Source organism: Paramisgurnus dabryanus, chromosome 17 (assembly GCF_030506205.2).
Source record: "Paramisgurnus dabryanus chromosome 17, PD_genome_1.1, whole genome shotgun sequence".
Classification (NCBI taxonomy): domain Eukaryota; kingdom Metazoa; phylum Chordata; class Actinopteri; order Cypriniformes; family Cobitidae; genus Paramisgurnus; species Paramisgurnus dabryanus.
Window position 1 is genome coordinate 10,965,640 of NC_133353.1, and position 22,778 is coordinate 10,988,417.

Sequence of the window (22,778 nt, forward strand, 5' to 3'; positions counted from 1 at the left end):
AGTATATATGCACAATAGCTATATAACCCAATCAAGTTTACACGAATAAAATCATTTTAGATTATATAAAGTGGTGTAGTGCAGGTATGCAGGGAGTGTACCCACTTCTAAAATCTATATGAATTAATAATATTAATTTCATAATGATCCTTACGCTAAACAGCTAAGGTTCAGTTACAACACTGGCCCATTTTGCAGTTAACTAAATACGCAAGTTTTACATGTCACTGTTTATAACACAGGGTGTTAGCTTTTAAAAAAAATGGGGGCAGGGGGCATAAATTAAGAGTACCCACTTCTCCAGGCAGGCACCACTACACCACTGTTTTTTAGAAGATACACTTCTAGATGTGAAGTTAATGAAAAAGATTTCTATGTTTTCTAAAGATTGGTTGTACTGCTTAGCACTTTTCGACTAAGTTTTGCTTTTAAAGCATCTGTGACAGCCCTACATCACAGCCACGCCTATACAACGCATCATTACACCAACCCTTATTCTTAAGCGCTTTGCATCGCGTTTGTGTGAGAGGAGGCTATCCTGAGGGAAAATAACTTTGTGCGCGTATCCCTGTGGATTCAGAGCCGAAACAGTCCGGGAATAATGAAGGAGGAGCCGGCGCCGCTGACTGGTCTGGGGTCAGTTTGTCCCTGGCTGTCATCCGATGGGCCGGATGCAAAACTTCGTACTCAGAGGTAAGCAGGTGCATCCTAGATTGTTTGCGTTTTCCTCCTAGTGAACTATCTGGACTCTGATCTCTTCAATCTATCAAAAATACATAAAAAATAATGTGCACTTTGTAATTAAACACAGTGTAACATTGTTTTTTATTATGTTATAATAGTAATAGTAATTAAGATTTTATTTATTAACTGTAATTGTGGAAAGATTAAGTAATATATTAATAATAGTATTTTTTCATTAATATAAAGTGAAGTCCAAATGTCTTCATGTAGCATTTTGCTAATTTCATTTTATTTATAGGAGTATTCTATTTGCACATTTTCAGGAATTGCATTGAACAGACTAGTGTTCTTACACATATAATTTAAACACGTCCAAGATATAAACCTTTCTTCTGATTTATTTTAGCATTTCTTTTTTTTGTAAAATTAATTTCTTTAAAATTACTGTATTTTCATAAATGCATGCTTTGTATTGTTTTTTCCAATGTTAAAAATAAATGTCATATTATCAGTGGAAAAACAGATCATTCCACAACACCAGCATTCACCCTGTCTCTTTTCCCCAGGGATGTAGGTCTCGCCCGAGCACACTTCGAGAAACAGCCACCTGCCAATCTGCGCAAGTCAAACTTCTTCCACTTTGTGTTAGCTTTGTATGACAGTCAGGGTCAATCTGTGGAGATTGAACACACTGAGTTTGTGGACTTTGTGGAAAAGGAGAAGGTCAGTTTGAAGCTTTGAACATATGCAACATTAAAGAAAAAATACTCAGCATAACCCAGAGAACAACTAATAAAACTTTTTACTCAAGAGGTTGCATTTTTTTATTCATCTATATGATTTTTTATTTAGGAGCCAGTAAATGAAAAGACAAACAATGGAATTCACTACAAACTCCAGTTACTGTACAGCAATGGTGAGTGAATCTTTAGCATTAAAAATATTTATTTATTTGGCATAAATGATGGGCTGCTTTAGAATGAATCTACTATTAAAATCCAAAATTCCCACAAAAATGTGTCTAATAAGCTTATTTCATTTGATAAATGGTATAAATTGTGCTCATGTTTTGTCTCTTATTAGGTGTCAGGACAGAGCAGGATCTGTACATCCGATTGATAGACTCTGTGACCAAAGAGGTAAAATATTTTAAGCACTTTTATTTTATTTACAAAAAATGTAATATACTGGTACTACTGACTGTAGTTTTTAATGTTACTCATATTTACTCAATTTTCTCAGGTCATTGTGTTTGAAGGTCAGGATAAAAATCCTGAAATATGTCGTGTTCTTCTTACACATGAGACAATGTGCAGGTAATTTAATGACAGTAAAACAAACTGATACACACTACAAAAACATTTAGCTTCATGACTGACAGCTGTTTGTGGATATTACAGCCGATGCTGTGAAAGGAAAAGTTGTGGAAACAGGAAAGAGACTCCATCAAATCCGGCCATTATTGACAGGTAGGACATTTCACACTTTCTTATATATGATCATACACATATAAAGGTTCTTTGGAAAATGTTATTTTAATATCATAATTTTTTTCTATTTGTTGTAAACTTAGGTTCTTCCTTAAATTTTTCCTCAAATGCAATCAAAACTGTCTTAAAAACGCTGGAAACCCACGAACCACACGTCGTTTTCAGGTATACATACGGTTTTCTTTAATAAAAGTTTGGAGTGTGTAACTCAATTTTTACAGTGTGAATTGTCTTTGCAGCAGACTTTTACGTGAACACTAACAGTAAACCTGTACACTGTAGGTGATGGTCTCTACCACAGCCTCTGTTAAGGGCCACGTTCTAGCCATTTCTGATAACATGTTTGTCCACAACAATTCAAAGCATGGCAGAATAGAGAAACGATTAGATTTGGCTGAAGGTACAGTAATCACACGCATGTTTACTTTATAAAATGTATTTTAGTAATTTAGTTTTCTTGCATTTTTATAATGTCCTGGGGACAGAAATGGCACTGATTCGGTGGAATAGCCCTTAGTAATTTAACTGCATGACTTTAAATGCACAGTGTCTTCTTGCTCTGCATATGGGTGCATGTGTGTGTGTTATTTGTTATACAGTAGTGTGAGGAGGGAGAGAGATAATGCTAAAGAGTGAGGCGTATATTCATGCACTATACTTTCTGCATGTGTGTACTAATGTTTGTAGATGAGATCCCCTGCATTAAGGCGATCAGTCCGAGTGAAGGTTGGACAGCAGGTGGAGCTTCAGTTGTTATTATTGGAGATGAGTTCTTCTGTGGGCTGGAAGTGGTTTTTGGAACAATGTCAGTTTGGAGTGAGGTGTGTAACAGTCTGTCTCAAATCATTTCTATAAATACTGTGGGTTTTGTGTTTGTAAAAAGTGAAAAGTTTGAGCAACTTAAAAATTACTTCAATTGGGAACACCTAAAAAATTTAGTTTCTTAACTTATATGTTTAAGTGAAAAGTAGGCTAAAGTGGAAAATTGAAAAACTTTTTCCAGTATATTCTTATTTACTTAGTCAAATCTTTCAACAAAATGACCCAAATAAGAAGGTGCATTTTTAGGGAGTGACACTCAAAGTAGAGAGAAAAAAATCCATTGATCTTATAAGATGAATGTAGGGTAAAGTTAACCTGGATTTTACCTTCCTGTGAGGATGAAGATTTCTTCCTGTTTCTCACAGGTGATCACACCTCATGCGATGCGCGTGCAGACTCCACCTCGTCACATTCCTGGTATTGTAGAAGTTACACTGTCCTACAAATCGAAACATTTCTGCAGGGGAGCTCCAGGGCGCTTTATTTACACTGGTGAGAGCTATCTCTACAATTTGTATGTGTGCGCACGTGTGCCATAATTCTGTGCTCATGTCTGCGCAATGGGATTTGTAAAATATTTTCCACTTGCATTCTTGGGTATAAAATATTGTAAAATAGAATATTCAAAATAGAAAATTATTGGTTATGTCTGCTGCTGCTTTGACCAATGCAGCACTGTAAAAAAATTGTTTGTTCAACTTTAAAAATTAAGTTAACTGGCTGCCTTAAAATTTTGAGTTTTTCTTTAAGAACAGAAATAGTTTTTTACTAATAATTTTACTATATATATTTATATATGTAAGGGATAATGTAGAGGCAGCCGGTAGTTATCGGGAAATAAGCCCCGACAGTGTGATCTGGACCCGACGCGAAGCGGAGGGTCTTGTATCACACTGAAGGGGCTTATTTCCCGATAACTACCGGCTGACTCTACATTATCCCGCTTATTACACGGCTACTTGTCACATAAGAAAAAAACTGGACATGAATATGAATTTGAAACATTTTATTGGCATATTTGTTTTAAATTAACATTTTTATCCTTCCGCGAAACTTTGCACAGATGCATAAAATGATCGTAATACCTTATTAAGATCCTCTGCTTCATACTTGTCTGTCTCCATTTTTTTCTCTTTTAGCCAGTCTTTGAGAAGTTTTAATGCCCATTCTGTATTTTTTTGTGTGTTGGCTTCGTAGCTGTCATGCTCTATTTTGTCAAGTTCAGTCTCAGTAAGCTCTCTGTGTCTTGTCGTGGTTGTCCAGTGTTTGTCACAAGATGTCGCCAAACAAACAGTAATCTTTATTGGCGCGGAGCGATCTTACTCGTAAAAGTAGTACCGGCTATGCGTTATTATTTTGGAGCGGTTATTATTCGAAAAGAACGAACCTGCAAATGTCTCAACTGACCAATCAGAATCAAGCATTCCAGAGAGCCGTGTAATAAATATATATATTCAATTTTTAAGCTCCAACAATCTAATTTGTATTGTTGCTAAGTAATGTGTGGGTTTTTGTTTCTCTTTTCAAGCTTTACATGAACCAACCATTGACTACGGGTTCCAGCGGCTGCAAAAGGTCATTCCTCGTCACCTGGGGGATGTGGAAAAATTGCCAAAGGTGAGGAAAACCCAAGATATTAAGCTAAAGTATAAAAATAAACATGGAGTTTAAATGCATAATTAAGATAAACAAACTTCAGATTTTTCATTTAAAATTGATATGTGTTTGTCCTGCTACTGTTACAGTGAACCTATAATTAACCAGCCTAAAGATCACTCACATACATTATCTACAATAAGCATATACAGCAGGGCTAGTCAACTGGTGGCATGTAGGCCTAATCAGGCCCTCCAGTCATCTTTATTCAGCCCTCCAGTTATCTTTATTTAGCCCACCGGTCATCTTCGTCTGATTTAAAATCAGCGTGGTAGCCACCTTTCCACTGTACAAGATCTCTCACATGTTGACACGGATTTACGATTAAAGGTGCAGTGTGTAATTTTTAAAAGGATCTCTTGACAGAAGTGCAAAATAATATACAAAACTATATTATCAGGGGTGTATAAAGACCTTTCACAATGAACCGTTATGTGTTTATTAACTTAGAACGAGACCTTTTTATCTACATATACCGAGGGTCCCCTTACATGGAAGTCGCCATTTTGTGCCGCCATTTTTCTACAGAAGCCTTTAACGGACAATTTTTTTACTAAGTTCTCTCCGACGATGACATGTTTGTCCGGTGGCAGCTACCGTAGCTTTTCTATGTGTTTCAAAGTGAGCAGTGGACTGAGCTGTTGGTTGCAATTCGCAATCTCACCACTAGATGCCGCTAAAATTTACACACTGCACCTTTAAACTGAAATTTCATTATGACTGCCACTAGGGGGCGAACTCAGACAGTCGTGTCCGAATGTAGTGTACAATGGAAAGGCGGTTTAGCCAATATTTTTTTTAAATATTAAAAAAGGAAAAATTAAATGCAATTTTTGTCATTAGCAGAAGACTGTATATATTATGAATACTTGAAATAAAATAATTTATGAAAGTTAAACAGTTATAAATAAAAAAGTTTAAGAGCTCTGCATTACAGTTAGTGCTATACAAAAATACATGTGTTGATTATTTACTCTTGCACTTTTTTGTGAAATGTTCATAGTTAAACTATTAACATTTGGCTCTTGCAATGTTTAACTGCAGTTGTTTTTAAAATAATAAATTATGAATAAAAATATGAGTTTTCAGTAATTTAAAGCCAAAATACTGGATACAAGATGTATGCATCTTTATTGAAAATGCATGTTTTTTTTAACCCTGGAGAACCCAGGAAAATCCCAAAACCCATTTATTCTATCGAACAAATTTGACCCCGTGGGTTCTCCAGGGTTAAATATATGACCTATAACAAAAAAGTAACAAAAACAACATCAATTATAATATATATTATGATAATGATATATATGATATAATATATATATATATATATATATATATATATATATATATATATATATATATATATATATATATAATGGGTAAAAGTAAAATATATATAAAAGGTAAAAATATGGGTAAAAGTTTGGTCCGCATCATATTTGCATTTTTAAAATCTGGCCCTTGAAGATGAGTAGTTGAAGACCCCTGATGTACAGTATTCTTACAGTATGTGGACGTACACTAATAAGTGTGTTCTTGATGATTGACAGGAGGTGTTACTGAAGAGAGCAGCTGACCTCATAGAGGCATTTTATGGAGCCCCTCACAACAGCCAGGTAAACACAACCTTTCAATTTCATTAGATCACTCCTAATAGTGACCGTCACATAACGTGTGTCTGACTATAGGAAATGATCCTGAAGCGAGCGTCTGGCATAGCAGGTGCTCTCCACACACTCCCACGAAACCCAAACCCATCCCACACAAACCTGCATGGCATGATGGGAGTTATCTCATTTGATGGACAGTTAAGCCCAGACTTTTCACAGGATGCAGAACGAGGTATGCGGATTGCATTCATATAATATGGTACACAGAGCAGTTTTTCAATCAATCTCTTATTTTTTTCAGTGGGTTTAAACAATGGCTTCATTTCAAGCAGCACAACCCGACAGTCTAACTTCAATGCCAGTGTAGGCATGAATGCACACACAGACACGATTTCCACAATTCCAAGGCACACACACACAAGCACACACTCGTCCATGCCTGGGCACCTCCAAACATACACACGACCCTCTGTGCCAAACGTCCCACCAACTGCCACACAAGGGGTCTTCAACAGTCCCACAGCAGACACACAGCACTACATCGGTAAGAGCAACTACTAGAAGTGTAAAAAACACATTTTTCAGAATCTGAAACATACTAAAACAATAAAATTGAATCAAATATGACATTTCATGATACATTCCATCATTTTTCAAATATAATCACATTGATTTGATTATAAGTCTGAATCCACCCACTTCCAGTTTCTTATAGTCTTGTTTTTATAGCAAAGCAAAAAAGTGCATTCGCTCCTGTTCTGAAGCTGCAGTCCTCTCCGACACACGGTCCACATCTTCCCATTTGCATGGTAAGAACACGCCTGCAACACACATACTTTTAAACACATCAGCTACACCAGTGGTTCTCAAACTGGGGGCCGGGGACTCCAGGGGGGCCGGGAGAAGGTGCCAGGGGGCCCCAGGATTATGACATTTTATAAAAACATTGATTTATCATAAATTCTGTGTAATGAAACCTCAGAAAATTAAGGCTACTAACCAACAGCAATACATTGTATATTTTAATATGTTTTGTTTAATTTAAATGTTTGAGTTTTAGAATATTTTGTCATGCATTTTCTTTTGGGGGGCCGCAAATGAATGCACCGTACCCAAGGGGGGCCGCACGCCGAAAAAGTTTGAGAACCACTGAGCTACACACAGTGTGCACATGTAAAGATTTGTGGAGTGTGAACATTCAACTGATTCATACAATAGATTCAGATGTTCATTTTTTGTCTTTACAGCCTTGCATGGACTAGCAACAAAATTAAACTCTTCCAGACATGGATGGACAAACACCTGATGGTGTTTTCAATGCAAGCAATACAAAATATGACATTTGTGTTAATGTGTATGTTTATTTGCTGTCTGCAAATGATGTTGTTGGAGTTTATGTCTATATACTGTGTTAGCCTCCATGTACTTTATTCTGATTTTATCATGCAACTTTATTGGTGTACTGTTACTGTAACAACTATAATTATTTAAAATAAAATCAATAAAGTCCCATCAAATCAATCTGCTGTGTGATGGTTCACTGTGTATGTGATCTTATTGGGTTCTGATTGGCTGATAATAGTTATCCTGTCTAAACTGAGCCTAATATTTTATATACATAGATTTCAAACGTAAAACGTAAAAGTCCTGTTTTATGTGCTGTAAATCTGAGAGTCCATTGTGTACTTTTTGTTGCTTTGATTAAACAATTTATCCTATGAAATATGAATATTTCGTAGGTTAGACCTCATGACTTTCCTTTTTTTACTATGAATTTAGTAGGACTATTTGAAAACATCTTAAGGGAGCACACACACAGTACAAACCACTACCTACAAACTTGACAATAGTCAAGTACAACAAAATATTTTTGCACTGATGGCATAAAAAAATCCAGATTCTTTACAAAGTTGTTTATTTCTTTTAAACATTTCTTATATATCCCTAAAAGAGGTATGCGAAAAAAAGATAAATATACTACAAAATATCTTGGTATAAAAATATTAATATGCATTTTAGGGAAAATTATAACAATATCAAATATGCAATTTAATAATCCTTGGGATTACAAAAAACAGCTTGGTTGATCACAAGCATACACTGTACTGATTAATCAATAACATTTATACAATGTCAACATAACATTAACAGTCTAAACTAAATTCAAACTCTGTAGTGATCAGCTTGGTAACTGAACAAACTGCACGCTCTGAAAAACATTTCCAAACAGAAACAAAAGGAAACTATAAATGGACTAAAAGAACGAGTCCATTTGCTCAAGTGAAACACACCAGCCTTTTTCAAGCTCAACTTAATTAACAAACATCTCTATTTGTAATGCAGAAAGAAGTCACTGGTGACCCTTAGGTGGACTTTTCATTTTTTTCTGGACTGACGTCCAAAGCCTTCTTCTCATGAGTGAGCAACCAAACTTTAATATGATCTCCATTCCCTCCCATGTATCGTCCACTTTGACCTGAACTGCACAGCACCCGATGACATGGAATTATGAGAGGAATCTGAGAGATTGAGAAGAAACCCAAAGTCAGATGAAAAATAATTTCAAGGTCATGTAAAAACCAATCTGACATCACTGCAAGAAGCCCACCGGGTTTCTTCTCATGGCTCCGCCTACTGCTCGTACAGCCTTTGGATTCCCCGCCATTTCAGCAAGCTGCTTATAAGAGACAGTTTTACCGAGCCCCACCTCCTTAAACAGTGTCCAAAGCACACGTGAAGTAAAGGAGTCTGAAAAACAAGAAAGCAAATAGAGATCACATTAAAGTCTGGTTTAATAATAGATTTTTTTATCACTGAAATACCAAGTAGCATTCGTTGCACACAATTTGAGACATGAACTTCTAATAGTGAATGTGTTAGAAACAATTAATTACAAATATGTTTAACAAAACCTTGGACAAATATGTACCTCTTATTGGGAATCACTATATGTGTCAGTATGTGTCACTAACCGCTCTGCAGAAGTGGATGGTGAAAGGCAGGTGGAGGAAGAGAGCTGACCGACTCGGGGTGGATGAAGTAGCACTGAAGCCAGTCAATACAGCGCTGTAATTCAGAGCTAATTTCTGTCTGGCCATAAGAGACCATATGCTGAGCAAGCCAATAACCACTTAAAAATAAAATAATAAATATGATACATCGTGTAAGAAACCAAACAATATGACATTATCACAATAATGCAAAAATTTAAATTACTGGACATCTGGAGTTGCTACTCTGGATGAATAAATTTACCTTGACCTTTTTTCCACTTGGATGTCAATGGTGTGTACTCCCATCTCACATCCACTCAACATGATCTCCCCCACGGGTGAGCAGAGGGACACTTTGCGCAGAAAACACGCGCCAGACATCATAGCCTGCTCTCACACATATGCAAACTGATGTTAATCGTATAAAACGCATGCATGTGGTGCACACATAATAACGCATCACATTCAAATGCGTGACTGGTCGTATGCGCGGCGCCTGCGTGGCTGTCACACATCATACACGTGTACAAACAAACACACAATCATCTGTTCACGCACATATCTGTCAAACATTACACACGTGCCAAAACAAATCAAAACCTTTAACCACTTAGTTTCGGTTACTTTTTCACTTTGTTAAGCAGCGACGCCAAGTAATGTAGGCTGACATTCTCATAGGATTAACAGACAGTTAAATGATAAAGATGTTACCTACTAAGCTTGCAAATACCACTTTTAATTGATTTTAAAAGACCGAACATGCGTTCATAAATTCACTTCCGGATTTGAAATCAAGACCGCGTGATGGAAAACAAACGACCAATCAGAGCAAAGCATACTTGCGCTCCGTGGAGTGATTGGACAGTGCTGCTTTTGGTCAGCCTCGATTACGTGAAAGCCAAGTGAATTTAAATATTTAGATGTAAATATAGCGAAAATATGCTTTTGTTTTTTTGTTTTAAAGATGTACATATGGGAAAATAACCATTTGTTTTTAATTATAAAAAAGTAAATAAAATATTACGTTTTAATATTTAAAATTCAAGTCTTAAAGGGATAGTTCACCCATAGACAGTAAAAATCCTCATGTTGTTCCAAACCTTTTTTTTTATAAACACAAAAGAAGATATTTAGATAAATGATGGTAAGCATGCAGCTGATTGTAACCATTGACTTCCATAGTAGGAAAAACAATTCGATGGAATTCAATAGGTACAGTCAACTGTGTGGTTACCATTATTTATCACAATACTTCCATAATATTTGTTTTCCTACTATGGAAGTCAATGGTTACAATCAGCTGTGTGCTTACCATCATTTATCAAAATATCTTCTTTTGTGTTCATTAGGAAAAAACATGTCATACAGGTTTAGAACAACATAAGGATGAGAAAATGATGACAGAATTTTCATTTTTGGGTAAACTATCCCTTTAAGTGGCCATGGCACAATTTTGTGATCACACAGTGGCATTTAATCAGAGCAAAGCCTTCTTTTCTCATACTCAGGGAGGAGCAGACAGATTTATTACATACTAAATGTTCAGCATATGGTTTTATTTTCTGTTTTCTCCTCCTCTCAGTAAAACTCGAGGCTTGATGAAATGTATTTACGAATTGAGGTCAGAACCTTACAGACACCAAGCCTCCCTTAACACATCAGTAATTCTCGAAATTGTCTGAGAGTTTAATGGGACTTGAAGTTTTGACTTGTAGAGACATTCATTCATGAACTATTGGATCCATGTTCATGCACTTTCAACAAACCAGCTTCCCAGCTCTGGATGTCACACAAACCCACCCTCACCCAGTCATAATCTTTCTAATGGGGGGATGAAAGAGGTGTGTCCCTGGGGAGATCTCCACAGTCAGCCGTGTGATACGGTCTTATATTGTGTTTGATCATCTGTGACATGCTCTGCTTCCACCGCCTCGGGCTCTGCTGATCTCTGAGCATCTCTTTAAGCCTTCACATACGGCTTTACACCACCTTACAGAGGAGCAATTTGCGCCTATATGGGAATAAAACTGTTGGATTATGTTCAGTGAATGACACATGCTGTGACCTAAACATTTAGTGGAGTAGAGAAGCAGGTGACTTACCTGTGTTATTTGTCTTTATTTTACAGTGTAACAGAAGCAGCCTACTTATTTAATGCTTTAGATAAAAGACACCTCGAGAAACATCACAGGATGTGATGTCATTAGAGATGGAAAGCTAATCTGCTCGGGATAGGACCACATACTGACAAATGCACTTAAAAATTTTAAATCTTGGTAACACTATTCACTTGAACAAGAGACATGCACCGGGGGAGTATCCATGTAATTAGTCTACTGTAAGTTACTGTCAGTTAAAAGACAGGATCAAACTGGATTTTGTGTCAGAATGAGAATAAAATAAGATTAAAGTTGAAAGATTCTCTCTTGATTGACAGAAGGATGCTGATTTACAATTTGATCCCTCCATTGCATTAGCCACACACTGATATTTTAATCTTCAAAGCATGTAATGTGTCAGGGAAAATGTATTGCATAAAATACATTTATTACAGATTACTTGACATGGTTCACACTTACAATCTTTTTGTTGTGCAGTTTAGGAAAAAGATGCAAAAGTTGCCACTGGGATGTACCTTTTAAAAATATGTACCTTTGAGGAATCGGTATGTACCTCTAAGGTACCAAAATGTACCTAGGGGTAACAATATGCATGAGTCACTCTGGATGCCAAAGCTAATGTTTAAAGCTAATGTTTTCCTAAAAGTTCAGTCCAGTTTTTGGAAACCATCCATAGAAAGTCTGTAGGCTAATTTAATCTCTTTTTATTATTCTTACATTTTGAATCTTAAAAAAATCCATTTTATTCAGAGAACCATTGAGAAAATCACAGATGGTGTACAACTCGGGCGAAAAACAATGATAATGCAGGACTGTCAATCAGCGACGGGGCGGGGCTTTATCAGTGTGACATCACATTGATAAGAAAATCAAAACGGAATGTCTAATGAGACTAATAGGGATTTAAACTGTAGTTTAATTGTTTTCACAACACATTACAAAATGTACGATTATGTGTGTAAGCGTGAGCAAGCAAGCGTGTGAGCAAGTGAGTGATGAACAGAAAATACTGATTAAAGTTTGATTAGCCTTTATTAAAATTATTGCTTACACACATTCTCAAATTCAAATGGGACACAGAACCACCCCATCACATCCCTTACCACCCTGTGACAATAAAATGGGGTGGTAAATTTCATCCCAAAATAGCTGTAGATTTCCCATGTGGTCAAGTTCTCACCTACAGTAGCATGCATGCATTCAATCTGAAATATAACTTTTTTTGCATTAATTAAGTTAAACATTTTAATAAAAAAAAGTTTTCCCTATCTTATTTTGCGTAACAGGGTTGTTGGTTTGAGCTTGACGGACCCTGTGTAACATGAAAAAGCAATAGACAAACAATGTAAAAATGTCAGTACTGTCCTGCTTTAGTTTTTGGTGTCTAAAAGGCTCAAATGAAATGATGTCACTCACTTCCACTTTGTGATGTAATTTTAAAGCAGTAGCATTTTGTTTATAGATAAAACAAGTTAGTGTGACGGGGTGATAAGTCAAACTGTGGGACAGACATAAATCATAAAATATTTACAAAAAAAATATATGGTTTATTTTTAGGTTTATTTTATTTTTTATAGGTTTATCTTTTCTAAACAGGGACACATATACTCCTGAAAAAAATAAATGTCTGCAAAAAACAACAACAACAACAACAAAAAAACATATAACTTATTTGGTGATATTTTTGATGCAAATATCTTATTGGTCAACATGGACATGTGAAATTGTGTAAGTTCCAATTAGTAATGAAAAAAATGATAAAAATAGCATGTTAATCTTTAAGAATAGTATTTTATCATATATAAGGACACTTTAATTAATAACTTTAAGCTTTGAAAACACACTTAAGGAATTTTTTTGGGCCTTATGCATATGGCACCCGTTTCGTAGAATGACATCTTTTTGGTACAAAGTGTACTTTTTGAAAAGACAACTTTTGTACCCTCTTAACTGTTTCTGAGAGTGTGGTATTGTTTGCCATGAATGAGTTTTGATTCACAGAGACTTTCTTGGAATCTATATGGCAGATGTCATTATGCGTCAAAAAACACATTTTGTATCAGCCACAGGTAAATGCTCCATGCTGTGCAGGTGCTGCGTTGTAGTTCATGCTCAGAGGTGATAACATCTAAGCACTTATATATGATTAAGGTATCACACAGTTGTGCAGTTCCAGATCTCACATCTGACGCTCTTGCGTGGCATTTATATAAAACTTCCCCCACATCCCTTTTTGTGCACTTTACTTACTCTACTAAGCCAAGTCATCACTATCAGAGGTGTCAAGCCAAATGTCTCCATTAAAATCCAAATATAGAAGCACTTGTAGTAAGAGCCACCACAGCTATTTTATCACCTGCTTAACATATTAATGCACTTTTTGGAGACACGCTTTCATTGAAAATTAGTGTATTGTTTGTTCACAACATTGTGGCTCAAATAGTAAATGTCAAGACTGTGGGTTTGAATCCCAGGGAATGCATTAACTGATAAACATCTTGAATGTTAGCCATTTTGGGTAGTCTCCGGAGGCACTTTTATGAATTAATCCCTTATCCTATCTATCATTAGTTTTAATAAATGTACACTCACATACATTCAGATATGTGACAAAAATGTAAACACTAATGGCATGTTTATTAAGCACAGTAGACATATTACTTTAAAATAAATTACAGCACAATACAAAAATAATACAAAACATATAGCAAGAAGTGTGAGGTGTTTGGAGTTTGAAGGTGGCACAAGAGTGCCACCATGTGGATGAGAAGTTTGTATCTATTTTAAACAAAGTCTGTGTGTATTTTATCTGCATTGTGGAAAATGACTGATTCTTTTATCAATTATGTGTGATTATTTGGCACCTATACTTGTATATTTACAGTAACTCTAGTACTACATTTATTAAAATCAGGTAAGGATGATATTTTATCAGGACTCAGTAAGAAGAAGTTTTAATTAAACAGGTTTATCTTCATCTTTTACATTCTTCCTCGTCTGTTGGGAAATCTATGTACCTTCAGAGGCAAACCTTCAGCGTCCACCTCATTCACCTGAAATTATAACAGAAGGACATCACTGATCAATAAAAACAATTTTACAATGTGAAATTCAGTCGCCAATGTTTTTTAATAAGAATGAGAAACAGCTGTGTTCTCACTGTGTGCATTGGAGAAAACTTCTCCAGCGGAGATTCGGCAGGAATAGAGAGGACTGTGTCACCAGCATCCATCATCTAAGAATATAATAGAGATTATAGATTTAGATATAGATTTTTATATAAGAACCTCATAACTCAACGTTGCATTGGATTACTTCTGGTTATGGTTTGCTTACTTTTCTTATGTGCTATTGAATTTAAAGAAAAAAGATCAATGCTGAGGAAGAGAGCATAATCTTACCCTGAATGTTGCCTCTACTTCCCCGACATTTCTTTTCCCACCAGGAAGCCAACCATATGACCAGTGCTGGCAAAAACTAACTTCCAGCACAAATACTAACATTAACAACTGGATCACTAGCCTTCCTTTCCACTCCATACTGGAACTGAAACAAAGACATTTGAAGTAGCCTGTGTTATACTGTACTCTCAAAAGGACATTTAATTAAAAACATTTTGTTTTGTTTCTTTAGTTTGATATTTACATTTGTTCTAGTTGTTAGGCAAAAGATGCTATAATTGTCCAGTTCAGATTCTACAATGGAAAAAAGCAAGCCGTTCAACAAAGTGGTTCATGATAACATTTCAGAAAATGCAGAATAAAGAAACCCATACACGCTTAGAACAACATGAGGGTGAGTAAATGATGACAGAATATTTATTTTTGGATGAACTAACCTTTTAACAATATTTAACAACTGAAACCAACAATTTTGGCAATTGATCATCAAAAGAAAACATTCAAAATATACAAAGAGGTGCTTTGTATGTGTAGACAATGTTTAAAACTGTAAAATTATATAACATTATTTTGTGTATTCCTTTAAGAATGGTTGTAGCAATATATGACTTTTTTAAATAAACAAAAAAATACAAATTAATAGATCTCCTTAATATTTAATATTAAATAAAAAAACTAAGAAAAAGTTATATAGAAATGCGATAGTGCAAAATGTCTTACCTGTTGTCTTTGTGAAGATGAGTTGTGTTGTTCTTGATCTCTTTTATATAATCTTTTTAAAATGTGTAAAAAACCATTTAGTCATCAGGAGACCCAAGGAGACCCCGGGGCAGGTGCAGGAGCACGCTCTAATGCACACCAGGGGTTAGTAAAAAAGAACTGTCATGGGGACCTGGCTAATGGACTTGTGTAAAGCCTAAAAATCATTCAGTAATGCTGTGTCTAAATGGTCAAAACAGACTCTCCAAATGGCTAAATCAACACAAGGGACCTAATGAGCTATCTATATAACTGTTAATGGTTGTGCCAAACAAAGGGTGAATCATAACACTTACGATCAACTGTTGGACTGTTTTAAAAATAGATTAAAAATCTGTCTGTACTTCTGTCCTTTTTCCCCCTTTCTACTTTCATTATATATTTTATTAGATTTCTTTAGCATTTTGTCTTTTGATGTAATTTACATCATATATTTGATAGTTATGGACACATTATTGTATTTTAAATGGAAGAAAACACTGTTTTTGATCTCAAAATAAAGCATTTTCCCTCTGTACATGACTGTGGGGTCGAGCACTTCTGTGGTGCTTGGAATTCTAATTAATTAATAAAAATCAAATATTGCTACATTGATGGCTCAAGAAGGTGTAATTGTTCATATAACATATTGTCTCATTTTAAAATATAAAAAATTGTTATATTAAAAAAAATCCGTAGAATGACCCTCTTTCTTTCTTTCTTTCTTTCTTTCTTTCTTTCTTTCTTTCGTTCATAATTACTCTATATCTTTATTAAAACAAATTTTTACTTTAAACTATTTACTATAAAAATATATTTAATTACTCCATTTTTTCTATATATTAATTGTTACATTTTATCTGTAATGTGCGCTGTGACGTTCAATTTAAGAGACTTTTATTTCGTGTTAGAACACTTCCGGTAATAAAAAAGTCCCGGGAGCTCCACAACCATATGAAAACATGTCAGCATGTCCGCATGAACACATCAATATTATAAATGTATTCACCAGATTACCGCATATCGACTATTAAAGGCTTACAGGTAACGTTAAATTCAAGTTGAAATATATATTACAGAGCTTATGTCATAATTATTTATCGCGCTAGCTTTGTAGGTTAAGTTCTATCCAAAAACTATAACACGTGCTTTATTTTTACAAGGTTGTATGAATTAAACGAACATGGATTCTTTGAAAAGACCTGCCATTCTTGAGGACGCGGTCCAGTATAAACTCTTTCTGGTTCAGCCTGACCCATCAGACGCAGAAGTCAACGAGAGATCCCTTCAGCAGCTTCTGGAGAACATCCTGGCCGAGGTTGCCCCTCTTCTTATGCAGTATATCTGGCAACATCAACCATTTAATCTCAGATATCACCCTCAGAAAGGTAAATATTGGGGTAAATATCCCAAAAGTACCACAGGACTTATTTGTTCTGTTTTTAGTTTATAATTGACCTACTAGTATTTTAAAATGTAAATATTCATATTGTTATTTGTGCTTTAATGTGGCTTATATAGAGGACTGAACACTTTTATGTAAACAAATTAGTGAATGTTGTAATTTGGTTGTGATGTGTTGACACATACACTTGCTTGGAGGCTTAAAAAGTACAGTATGCTTCTTCACTGAATAGGGGATGAGCCAGCACATTTGGGCGGTGTCACTGTGTTTGCTGATAATGTGGAGGATGAATGGTTCATCGTTTACCTGCTTAAATCCATCACATGCACCTTTAAAGAAGTCGCTGCGGTTGTCTATGATAACGATGGACAGTTTCTTCTGATTGAAGCAGCTGAGCATCTGCCAAAGTGGCTGGACCCTGACAGCAGTGAAAACAGGGTTAGTGTTAAATTATAAACAGCCCCTTACTAAAACGTTATGTGTTATTGTCTGATTTTTTAACATTGTGCCACGGTAATAACATAGTAGTATTCTCGTATTGAAGTACAATGTGACATACAGTATCTGCCATATTAATTCCTACTACCTGTGCAATTGCTGTGATTGTTATTTAAATACACTGCAAAATTACTATAAAATGCATGTACACTTCATTCCCATTGGCTAATGTTTATGTCTGTCAGGTGTTTCTGTACCACGGAGAGCTGCACATAATTCCCAACCGCATGCATCCTGAAGAAACTGGCTGGCCTAGAGACTCAGTGCCCACTGTGGGTCAGGCTTTAGAGATGCTACATTCAAACACTAAGAACTGTCTGGCTAGAAAGCCTATACGCTCAGCTCTGGCCAGGAGACTAGATGGGTAAGACTAACATTAGAAGTGATGCTTGTAATGAATTGAATAATATTTGTTATATGTTCAATTATATTTATTATTGTTTCACTCAGTTCTTTGTGCATGTGTGTGTGTCTACTCAGGTACCCAGAAAAGATCCATCAGAATTTCCATCATGCCCACTGCTACATACCTGCAGGCATTGCTGTGGTGTTGTCTAGGAGACCTGACCTCATAGCCCCTGCTGTATCTGCTTTCTATCTGCGGGACCCGCTTGACCTTCAGGCCTGCCGAACCTTTCGCAACTTTCCACCTGAAACCAGAGTTATGACATCAGTATGACATCTGATTTCACCTTTGTTTGGGAAAGCTATTCTGTCTTGATTTTGTACATGAAAATCAGTCTGTTTGTTTTTTTCAGGTAAAGTTTACTCGATGCCTGTACGCACAGCTGCAGCAGCAGAGTTTTGTTCCAGATCGTAGGAGTGGGTTTACCCTTCCTACCCGTACTCATCCCCAGTACAGAGCTGATGAGCTGGGCATGAAACTGGTGAGTGGATGAGGTTTCCGGCAGTTGATCATCTGGTAAAATCCACTGATGCTGTCTGTTGTGGTGTTAACATATTATGCTGTTTGTTTATACTCAAGGCCCATGGGTTTGAAATCCTGTGCTCTAAAAGTGGCCAGTCCTCATCGGAGCAAGAGGCGCCTCTCGGCAGTAACCGTCTTTGGAGAGGCTTTCTAGATAGCCTTAAAAAGAATGGATACTTTAAGGTACAGAGAGAGTTTCCAAATGTTCCTTTGCCAGAGAGAAAAGGTTGAATAAAATATTTTCATTTTATTTCATATTCCTGCTTATGTGTTTTGTGCCTCCAGGGCGAACTAGAAGGATCTGCTCGATACAAAGACCTCATGATGTCAGCGGAGAACTTTTTCAAACAGTCTGTAACCAACACACACCGGTAAGAGTAAAAAATTTTTTAGTTAATCATAACCTTTCAAATTGTAATTTTTTTGACTTTAAGGGACACTTTTTGGAAAATAGGCTTATTTTCCGGCTCCCCTAGAGTTACATTTTTTTTGTTTTATAATTTTAAAATCCATCTCCCGGTCTGGCAGTACCACTTTTAGCATAGCTTAGCATAATTAATTGAATCTGATTAGACCATTAGCATCGCGCTGAAAAATAACCAAAGAGTTTTGATATTTTTCCAATTTTAAACTTGACTCTTCTGTAGTTACATCGTGTACTTAGACTGACGGAAAATTAAAAGTTGCGACTTTCTAGGCTGATATGGCTAGGAACTATACTCTCAAATTGGCGTAATAATCTTTGCTGCTGTACCATGAGTGCAGCAGGCGCAATAATATAAACCAGAGCTCGAAAACAGTCCCCTTGGTAACTTTTAATAGCTGGGGACTGTTTTCGGGCACTGCGTAATATCATCTACAGAAGAGTCAAGTTTAAAATAGGATCAATATCCAAACTCTTTGGTCATTTTTGAATGCAATGCTAATCAGATTCAATGGATTGTGCTAAGCTATGCTAAATGTGGTACCGCCAGACCTGGAGATCAGCTGAATGGATTCCAAAATGGTAAAACTCAATTGTTTAACTCTAGGGGAGCTAGAAAATGACCATTTTTAAAAAAAGTGGTGTCCCTTTAATGAGGAATTTGTTTCCTATCGATAATCATCGTTCTTTTTCTTTTTTTAAATCTTAAGCCCTGATATTCAAAATCCTGGTAATGAAGTATTAAAAATCTTGGAAGGCTCTTCATACAATATAGAAGATCTAAAACAGCAAGAAGCACATCTGCCACCAGAGGACAGTATGTATTATTTTATCTTGTCTAAAAGTGTACAATATTTAATCTTATCTTAATTGCAGTTTCTAGAAGTTAATCTTTTAAGTAAATTGGACCTCAATCTAAGAAGGTTTGTTTTACCTGGAAAAATGTAACCGTTAGCATTCTTATTTATTTGTTTAGCCAGCATAATTTTGCATGGCTAACAATACAGCAACATGCATTTTGCTCCCATAATTGTTTATCTTTAACAACTACCAGTATGGGCTAAAAGAAATCGACTAATCACTTCCTGTTTAAAGGTGGGATGCATGATTTTTGAAAAACACTTTGTATTTATCCTCACTGTCACCTCAAATAGGTGATGCATGGTTAGACATCTCCCCACAAGAGTTGGAGAGGCTGCTTGAGGAGAGAGGAGGCCGTAAGGTGATCGATGGCACACGCAAAACTGTAGGACCAGAGGATAAAGAGCAAGAGGAAGAAACCGGCTACAGTCTGGTAGCTGTAACACAAGGCATGAAGGATTTCATCAATGCCATGTCTTCCCATGAAGGAGCTGAAATTCCAAGGTAATTATGTTTGAATATTTGTCATTGTGAAACAGATACCCATCCTTGATTCTAAATGATTGATAGGAAGATAAAACGTCTTATTGTTATGATGTTTTTATCCAAATATTTTTCATATTGTTTAGCACCCATAACTGTTTCATTGGTACTTTCATGGCATAGCTATGTAAAAAAAAATTATATTCAACCCATGGTTGGGTCAAAAAGGGATAAACACAACCACTGGGTTAAAAGTGGGGTGCATGGTTTTTGAATAACACTTTGGAAAAGGGAGTCTGGTTGAGTACCAAAAACACTTGTAGCCAATTAGCTGTAAGGGACGTGTCTACTAACCGACATCGTCGCCTGGCTTGCGTATGTTTTGGGGCGGGTCAAAAGACCATAAAATAAGTCATCCAAATTATACTGGGGAGGGGCGTGTTTGTTTAGGTGATTTCAAATATCAACATTGGCTTTCAGACCTCATGCACTCGCCTTAAAGTAAAATTCATTCATAACCTAGTGGTTAGGTTTGTCCCTTTTTGAGGCTTAAAAATAACCCAGCACCTCTTAGATTGCAACTGAGGGCTATTTTACATAAAATAATTTAATACCATAATCATTTATTTTTCCCAATTTGTGTTTTAGATCTTGTTTGACTGATCCTTTCAGTTTTGACCCAGATGCAGTAACCAGTGCTCTTGATAGACTACTTGGTACGTGTAGATAACTTAATAGAAAACTTTATATAAATTTTTTATTTAATATGTTCTATATATAATATTTTTATGATTTATTGTTTTATATTAAATGTATATTAATGCACCAAGTCAATCCACTGCAAACAATGTTTGGTACCACCTGCATGTGACCACATCACACAGTTAAAATCCGGCTAGTCTTGTTTATCCACACCTCCTCTGTGCTATCATTTTTACTGTCCTATCCAATAAAAAGGCAAACAATTTCTAAAATATTTAATTTATCTATAATTCTAAACTGCACGTTGCATGTATTGTGGTACAGTATTGCTATAATAACGTATAAATCCTGTTTTATAGGAAATAAGGATGATGATTTAGACTCTGATGACTTTGAGGATTATGATGATGATGACGACGACGAAGAAGGTAATGTAAATAAGGACGAAGATGTGGAGAATGCCGGCTCAAAGGAGCAGGCAGGCACAGAGACGCTGGAAAGTTTAAGGGAGTACATGGATGAAATGGACCAAGAGCTGCAAAGCACAAATATTGGGAAAAGTTTTCCACAGACTAATAATGTGAGTATCTATTAATATTTCATTTCCTAATCAAAGTGTGCTGAAAGGTTTTATTTTATTAATCCTTCTTTTTCTTTTGTAGACTGGTAATAGATCGGGTGCATCTAAAAGCTCATCATCGTTCACGTCAGGCTCTGAGCCTGTTGAAGAAGAGATCCAACCACTTGATGTGGACCTCAACCTGGTTACAAACCTTCTTGAGTCATTGGCTTCTCAGGCTGGCCTAGCCGGCCCTGCCTCTAATTTGCTGCAAAGTTTAGGCATTCACATCCCTCCTGATGCAGATAAGTCATGAAGTAAGAAAAACTCACTGTGACTTATCACTAACTTATCAGACCTGTAGTGTTACCTCACCTAGTATAAATTCGTTGTTTCCTAGTCATAGAAAGACTTGGTATGACATTGGTTTCTGAGACTGTCATGGTATTGAATTTATGGTTTAAGTGTAACATTGGCCTACCATTTAAACGGAGCACTTACATAGCATTCGATTTATGGGTGGGAACTGTTTTTAGCACAATGTCCCAGCAGTTTTTCCCTGCTTTTCTCCAATTAAATGTATATTTTTCAAATAAAGTATCTTTCTAATTTCAGTTTGGCTCAGTTATCTTATCACACAAACAGAGAAGGAAGTGAAAGGTTTGCTCTGCTCAACTGCAGTGACGTGAATGTTGAAATGAATTGCTCCTCTGTGTAATATTAACCAAGTGGATACAGACAAATCAGTAACGCATGATTGCAAAAAGATTGCGGTGCTCTGCTGCTGCTAAACTTTATTAACCTCTTGTTGTTATCAACGGCAATGTAACGTGTTGAACTGCATGTGCTTTTAAAATGAATAGCTTAAACGCACTGTTTATTGGATGACAGCATCTGGCAACTACATATATGTAGAAAGAAAATTTCATCTACTAAAAAATAAAATTACACTTTACATAATAACAAACATAAGGACATAGAAAAGACACTGGAAAATGTGATTTAATACTTAGAAAACCTCATCAGTATATTTTATTTGCTCCAAAACAATAATACTGTAATTTGCTATTGCATGTAAGGAGCTTATTGAATAATGACTCACAGGTTTTCTATAAGTTACTTACAGGTGTAACTTAGTACTCGTAATATTCTTAACCTTGCAAAGAAGTAATTTTTTTAAATAGTGTAAGATGAATGTCTCACCATACAATGACGTACTCGGGTGAATTTCACAAAGCATGGTAGAGAACAGGCCAGGGTCATATTTCACCCAAATAAATAAATACAACTTAGACTTATTTTAAAGAAAATTAAGATTTTCTTGCATTGTGGCATTTCTTTCATATATATATACACTAAACAAGACAATTAACCACCTGACCCCTCCCCAAATAATATGTTTTC

The 22,778-nt window shown here is 35.9% G+C and overlaps 4 protein-coding genes across 6 annotated transcripts; 2 read left to right on the top strand and 2 right to left on the bottom strand.

Annotated features, from left to right (window-relative positions):
• The first annotated feature begins 601 nt into the window (after positions 1 to 601).
• ebf3b (EBF transcription factor 3b) lies at positions 602 to 7,579 on the top strand. The gene is made up of 16 exons (XM_065295976.1): positions 602 to 693; positions 1,251 to 1,407; positions 1,537 to 1,600; positions 1,768 to 1,823; positions 1,927 to 2,000; positions 2,085 to 2,153; positions 2,258 to 2,339; positions 2,457 to 2,589; positions 2,862 to 2,995; positions 3,362 to 3,488; positions 4,525 to 4,613; positions 6,203 to 6,268; positions 6,341 to 6,494; positions 6,564 to 6,806; positions 6,992 to 7,071; positions 7,510 to 7,579. Exons 1-16 carry the CDS (start codon positions 602 to 604, stop codon positions 7,522 to 7,524), a joined length of 1,635 nt encoding a protein of 544 aa, XP_065152048.1. The 3' UTR covers positions 7,525 to 7,579.
• A 622-nt stretch (positions 7,580 to 8,201) lies between these two features.
• mgmt (O-6-methylguanine-DNA methyltransferase) lies at positions 8,202 to 10,051 on the bottom strand. 2 transcript variants are annotated; one of them, XM_065245167.2, is made up of 5 exons: positions 9,971 to 10,051; positions 9,518 to 9,642; positions 9,235 to 9,392; positions 8,871 to 9,010; positions 8,202 to 8,781 (listed from the first exon to the last, which is right to left on the bottom strand). In XM_065245167.2, exons 2-5 carry the CDS (start codon positions 9,637 to 9,639, stop codon positions 8,626 to 8,628), a joined length of 576 nt encoding a protein of 191 aa, XP_065101239.1. In that variant the 5' UTR covers positions 9,640 to 9,642; positions 9,971 to 10,051; the 3' UTR covers positions 8,202 to 8,625. The 2 variants fall into 2 exon arrangements, with proteins under 2 accessions (XP_065101239.1, XP_065101238.1); XM_065245166.2 differs by having other exon boundaries at positions 9,967 to 10,051.
• Positions 10,052 to 14,257: 4,206 nt separating this feature from the next.
• gnrh3 (gonadotropin-releasing hormone 3) lies at positions 14,258 to 15,072 on the bottom strand. Its single transcript, XM_065297574.1, has 4 exons — positions 15,021 to 15,072; positions 14,777 to 14,921; positions 14,536 to 14,610; positions 14,258 to 14,428 (listed from the first exon to the last, which is right to left on the bottom strand). The coding sequence occupies exons 2-4, from the start codon at positions 14,912 to 14,914 to the stop codon at positions 14,357 to 14,359; spliced, it is 285 nt and encodes a 94-aa protein (XP_065153646.1). The 5' UTR covers positions 14,915 to 14,921; positions 15,021 to 15,072; the 3' UTR covers positions 14,258 to 14,356.
• Positions 15,073 to 16,429: 1,357 nt separating this feature from the next.
• Positions 16,430 to 22,125, top strand: ecd (ecdysoneless homolog (Drosophila)). Of its 2 annotated transcripts, XM_065297364.2 has the most exons (14): positions 16,430 to 16,558; positions 16,678 to 16,902; positions 17,152 to 17,357; positions 17,603 to 17,781; positions 17,898 to 18,090; positions 18,176 to 18,304; positions 18,403 to 18,528; positions 18,631 to 18,716; positions 19,480 to 19,586; positions 19,924 to 20,134; positions 20,762 to 20,829; positions 21,175 to 21,395; positions 21,478 to 21,691; positions 21,990 to 22,125. In XM_065297364.2, exons 2-13 carry the CDS (start codon positions 16,698 to 16,700, stop codon positions 21,688 to 21,690), a joined length of 1,944 nt encoding a protein of 647 aa, XP_065153436.1. In that variant the 5' UTR covers positions 16,430 to 16,558; positions 16,678 to 16,697; the 3' UTR covers position 21,691; positions 21,990 to 22,125. The 2 variants fall into 2 exon arrangements, with proteins under 2 accessions (XP_065153436.1, XP_065153435.1); XM_065297363.2 differs by lacking the exon at positions 21,990 to 22,125 and having other exon boundaries at positions 21,478 to 21,988.
• Positions 22,126 to 22,778: the final 653 nt, after the last annotated feature.

Bases quoted from the DNA above. Each gene is read 5' to 3' on its own strand.
- ebf3b (XM_065295976.1), top strand. From the start codon at position 602: ATGAAGGAGGAGCCGGCGCCGCTGACTGGTCTGGGGTCAGTTTGTCCC. The intron at 2,154-2,257 runs GTAGGACATTTC...TTGTAAACTTAG, and splicing joins AATCCGGCCATTATTGACAG to GTTCTTCCTTAAATTTTTCC. The intron at 6,495-6,563 runs GTATGCGGATTG...TATTTTTTTCAG, and splicing joins TTCACAGGATGCAGAACGAG to TGGGTTTAAACAATGGCTTC.
- ecd (XM_065297364.2), top strand. From the start codon at position 16,698: ATGGATTCTTTGAAAAGACCTGCCATTCTTGAGGACGCGGTCCAGTAT. The intron at 18,091-18,175 runs GTATGACATCTG...TGTTTTTTTCAG, and splicing joins AAACCAGAGTTATGACATCA to GTAAAGTTTACTCGATGCCT. The intron at 19,587-19,923 runs GTATGTATTATT...CACCTCAAATAG, and splicing joins ACATCTGCCACCAGAGGACA to GTGATGCATGGTTAGACATC.
- mgmt (XM_065245167.2), bottom strand. From the start codon at position 9,639: ATGATGTCTGGCGCGTGTTTTCTGCGCAAAGTGTCCCTCTGCTCACCC. The intron at 9,393-9,517 runs GTAAATTTATTC...TTTATTTTTAAG, and splicing joins CAAGTGGAAAAAAGGTCAAG to TGGTTATTGGCTTGCTCAGC. The intron at 8,782-8,870 runs GTGGGCTTCTTG...TCAATCTCTCAG, and splicing joins GAGCCATGAGAAGAAACCCG to ATTCCTCTCATAATTCCATG.
- gnrh3 (XM_065297574.1), bottom strand. From the start codon at position 14,914: ATGGAGTGGAAAGGAAGGCTAGTGATCCAGTTGTTAATGTTAGTATTT. The intron at 14,611-14,776 runs GTAAGATTATGC...TTATATTCTTAG, and splicing joins AAGTAGAGGCAACATTCAGG to ATGATGGATGCTGGTGACAC. The intron at 14,429-14,535 runs GTGAGAACACAG...TTATAATTTCAG, and splicing joins AGTTTTCTCCAATGCACACA to GTGAATGAGGTGGACGCTGA.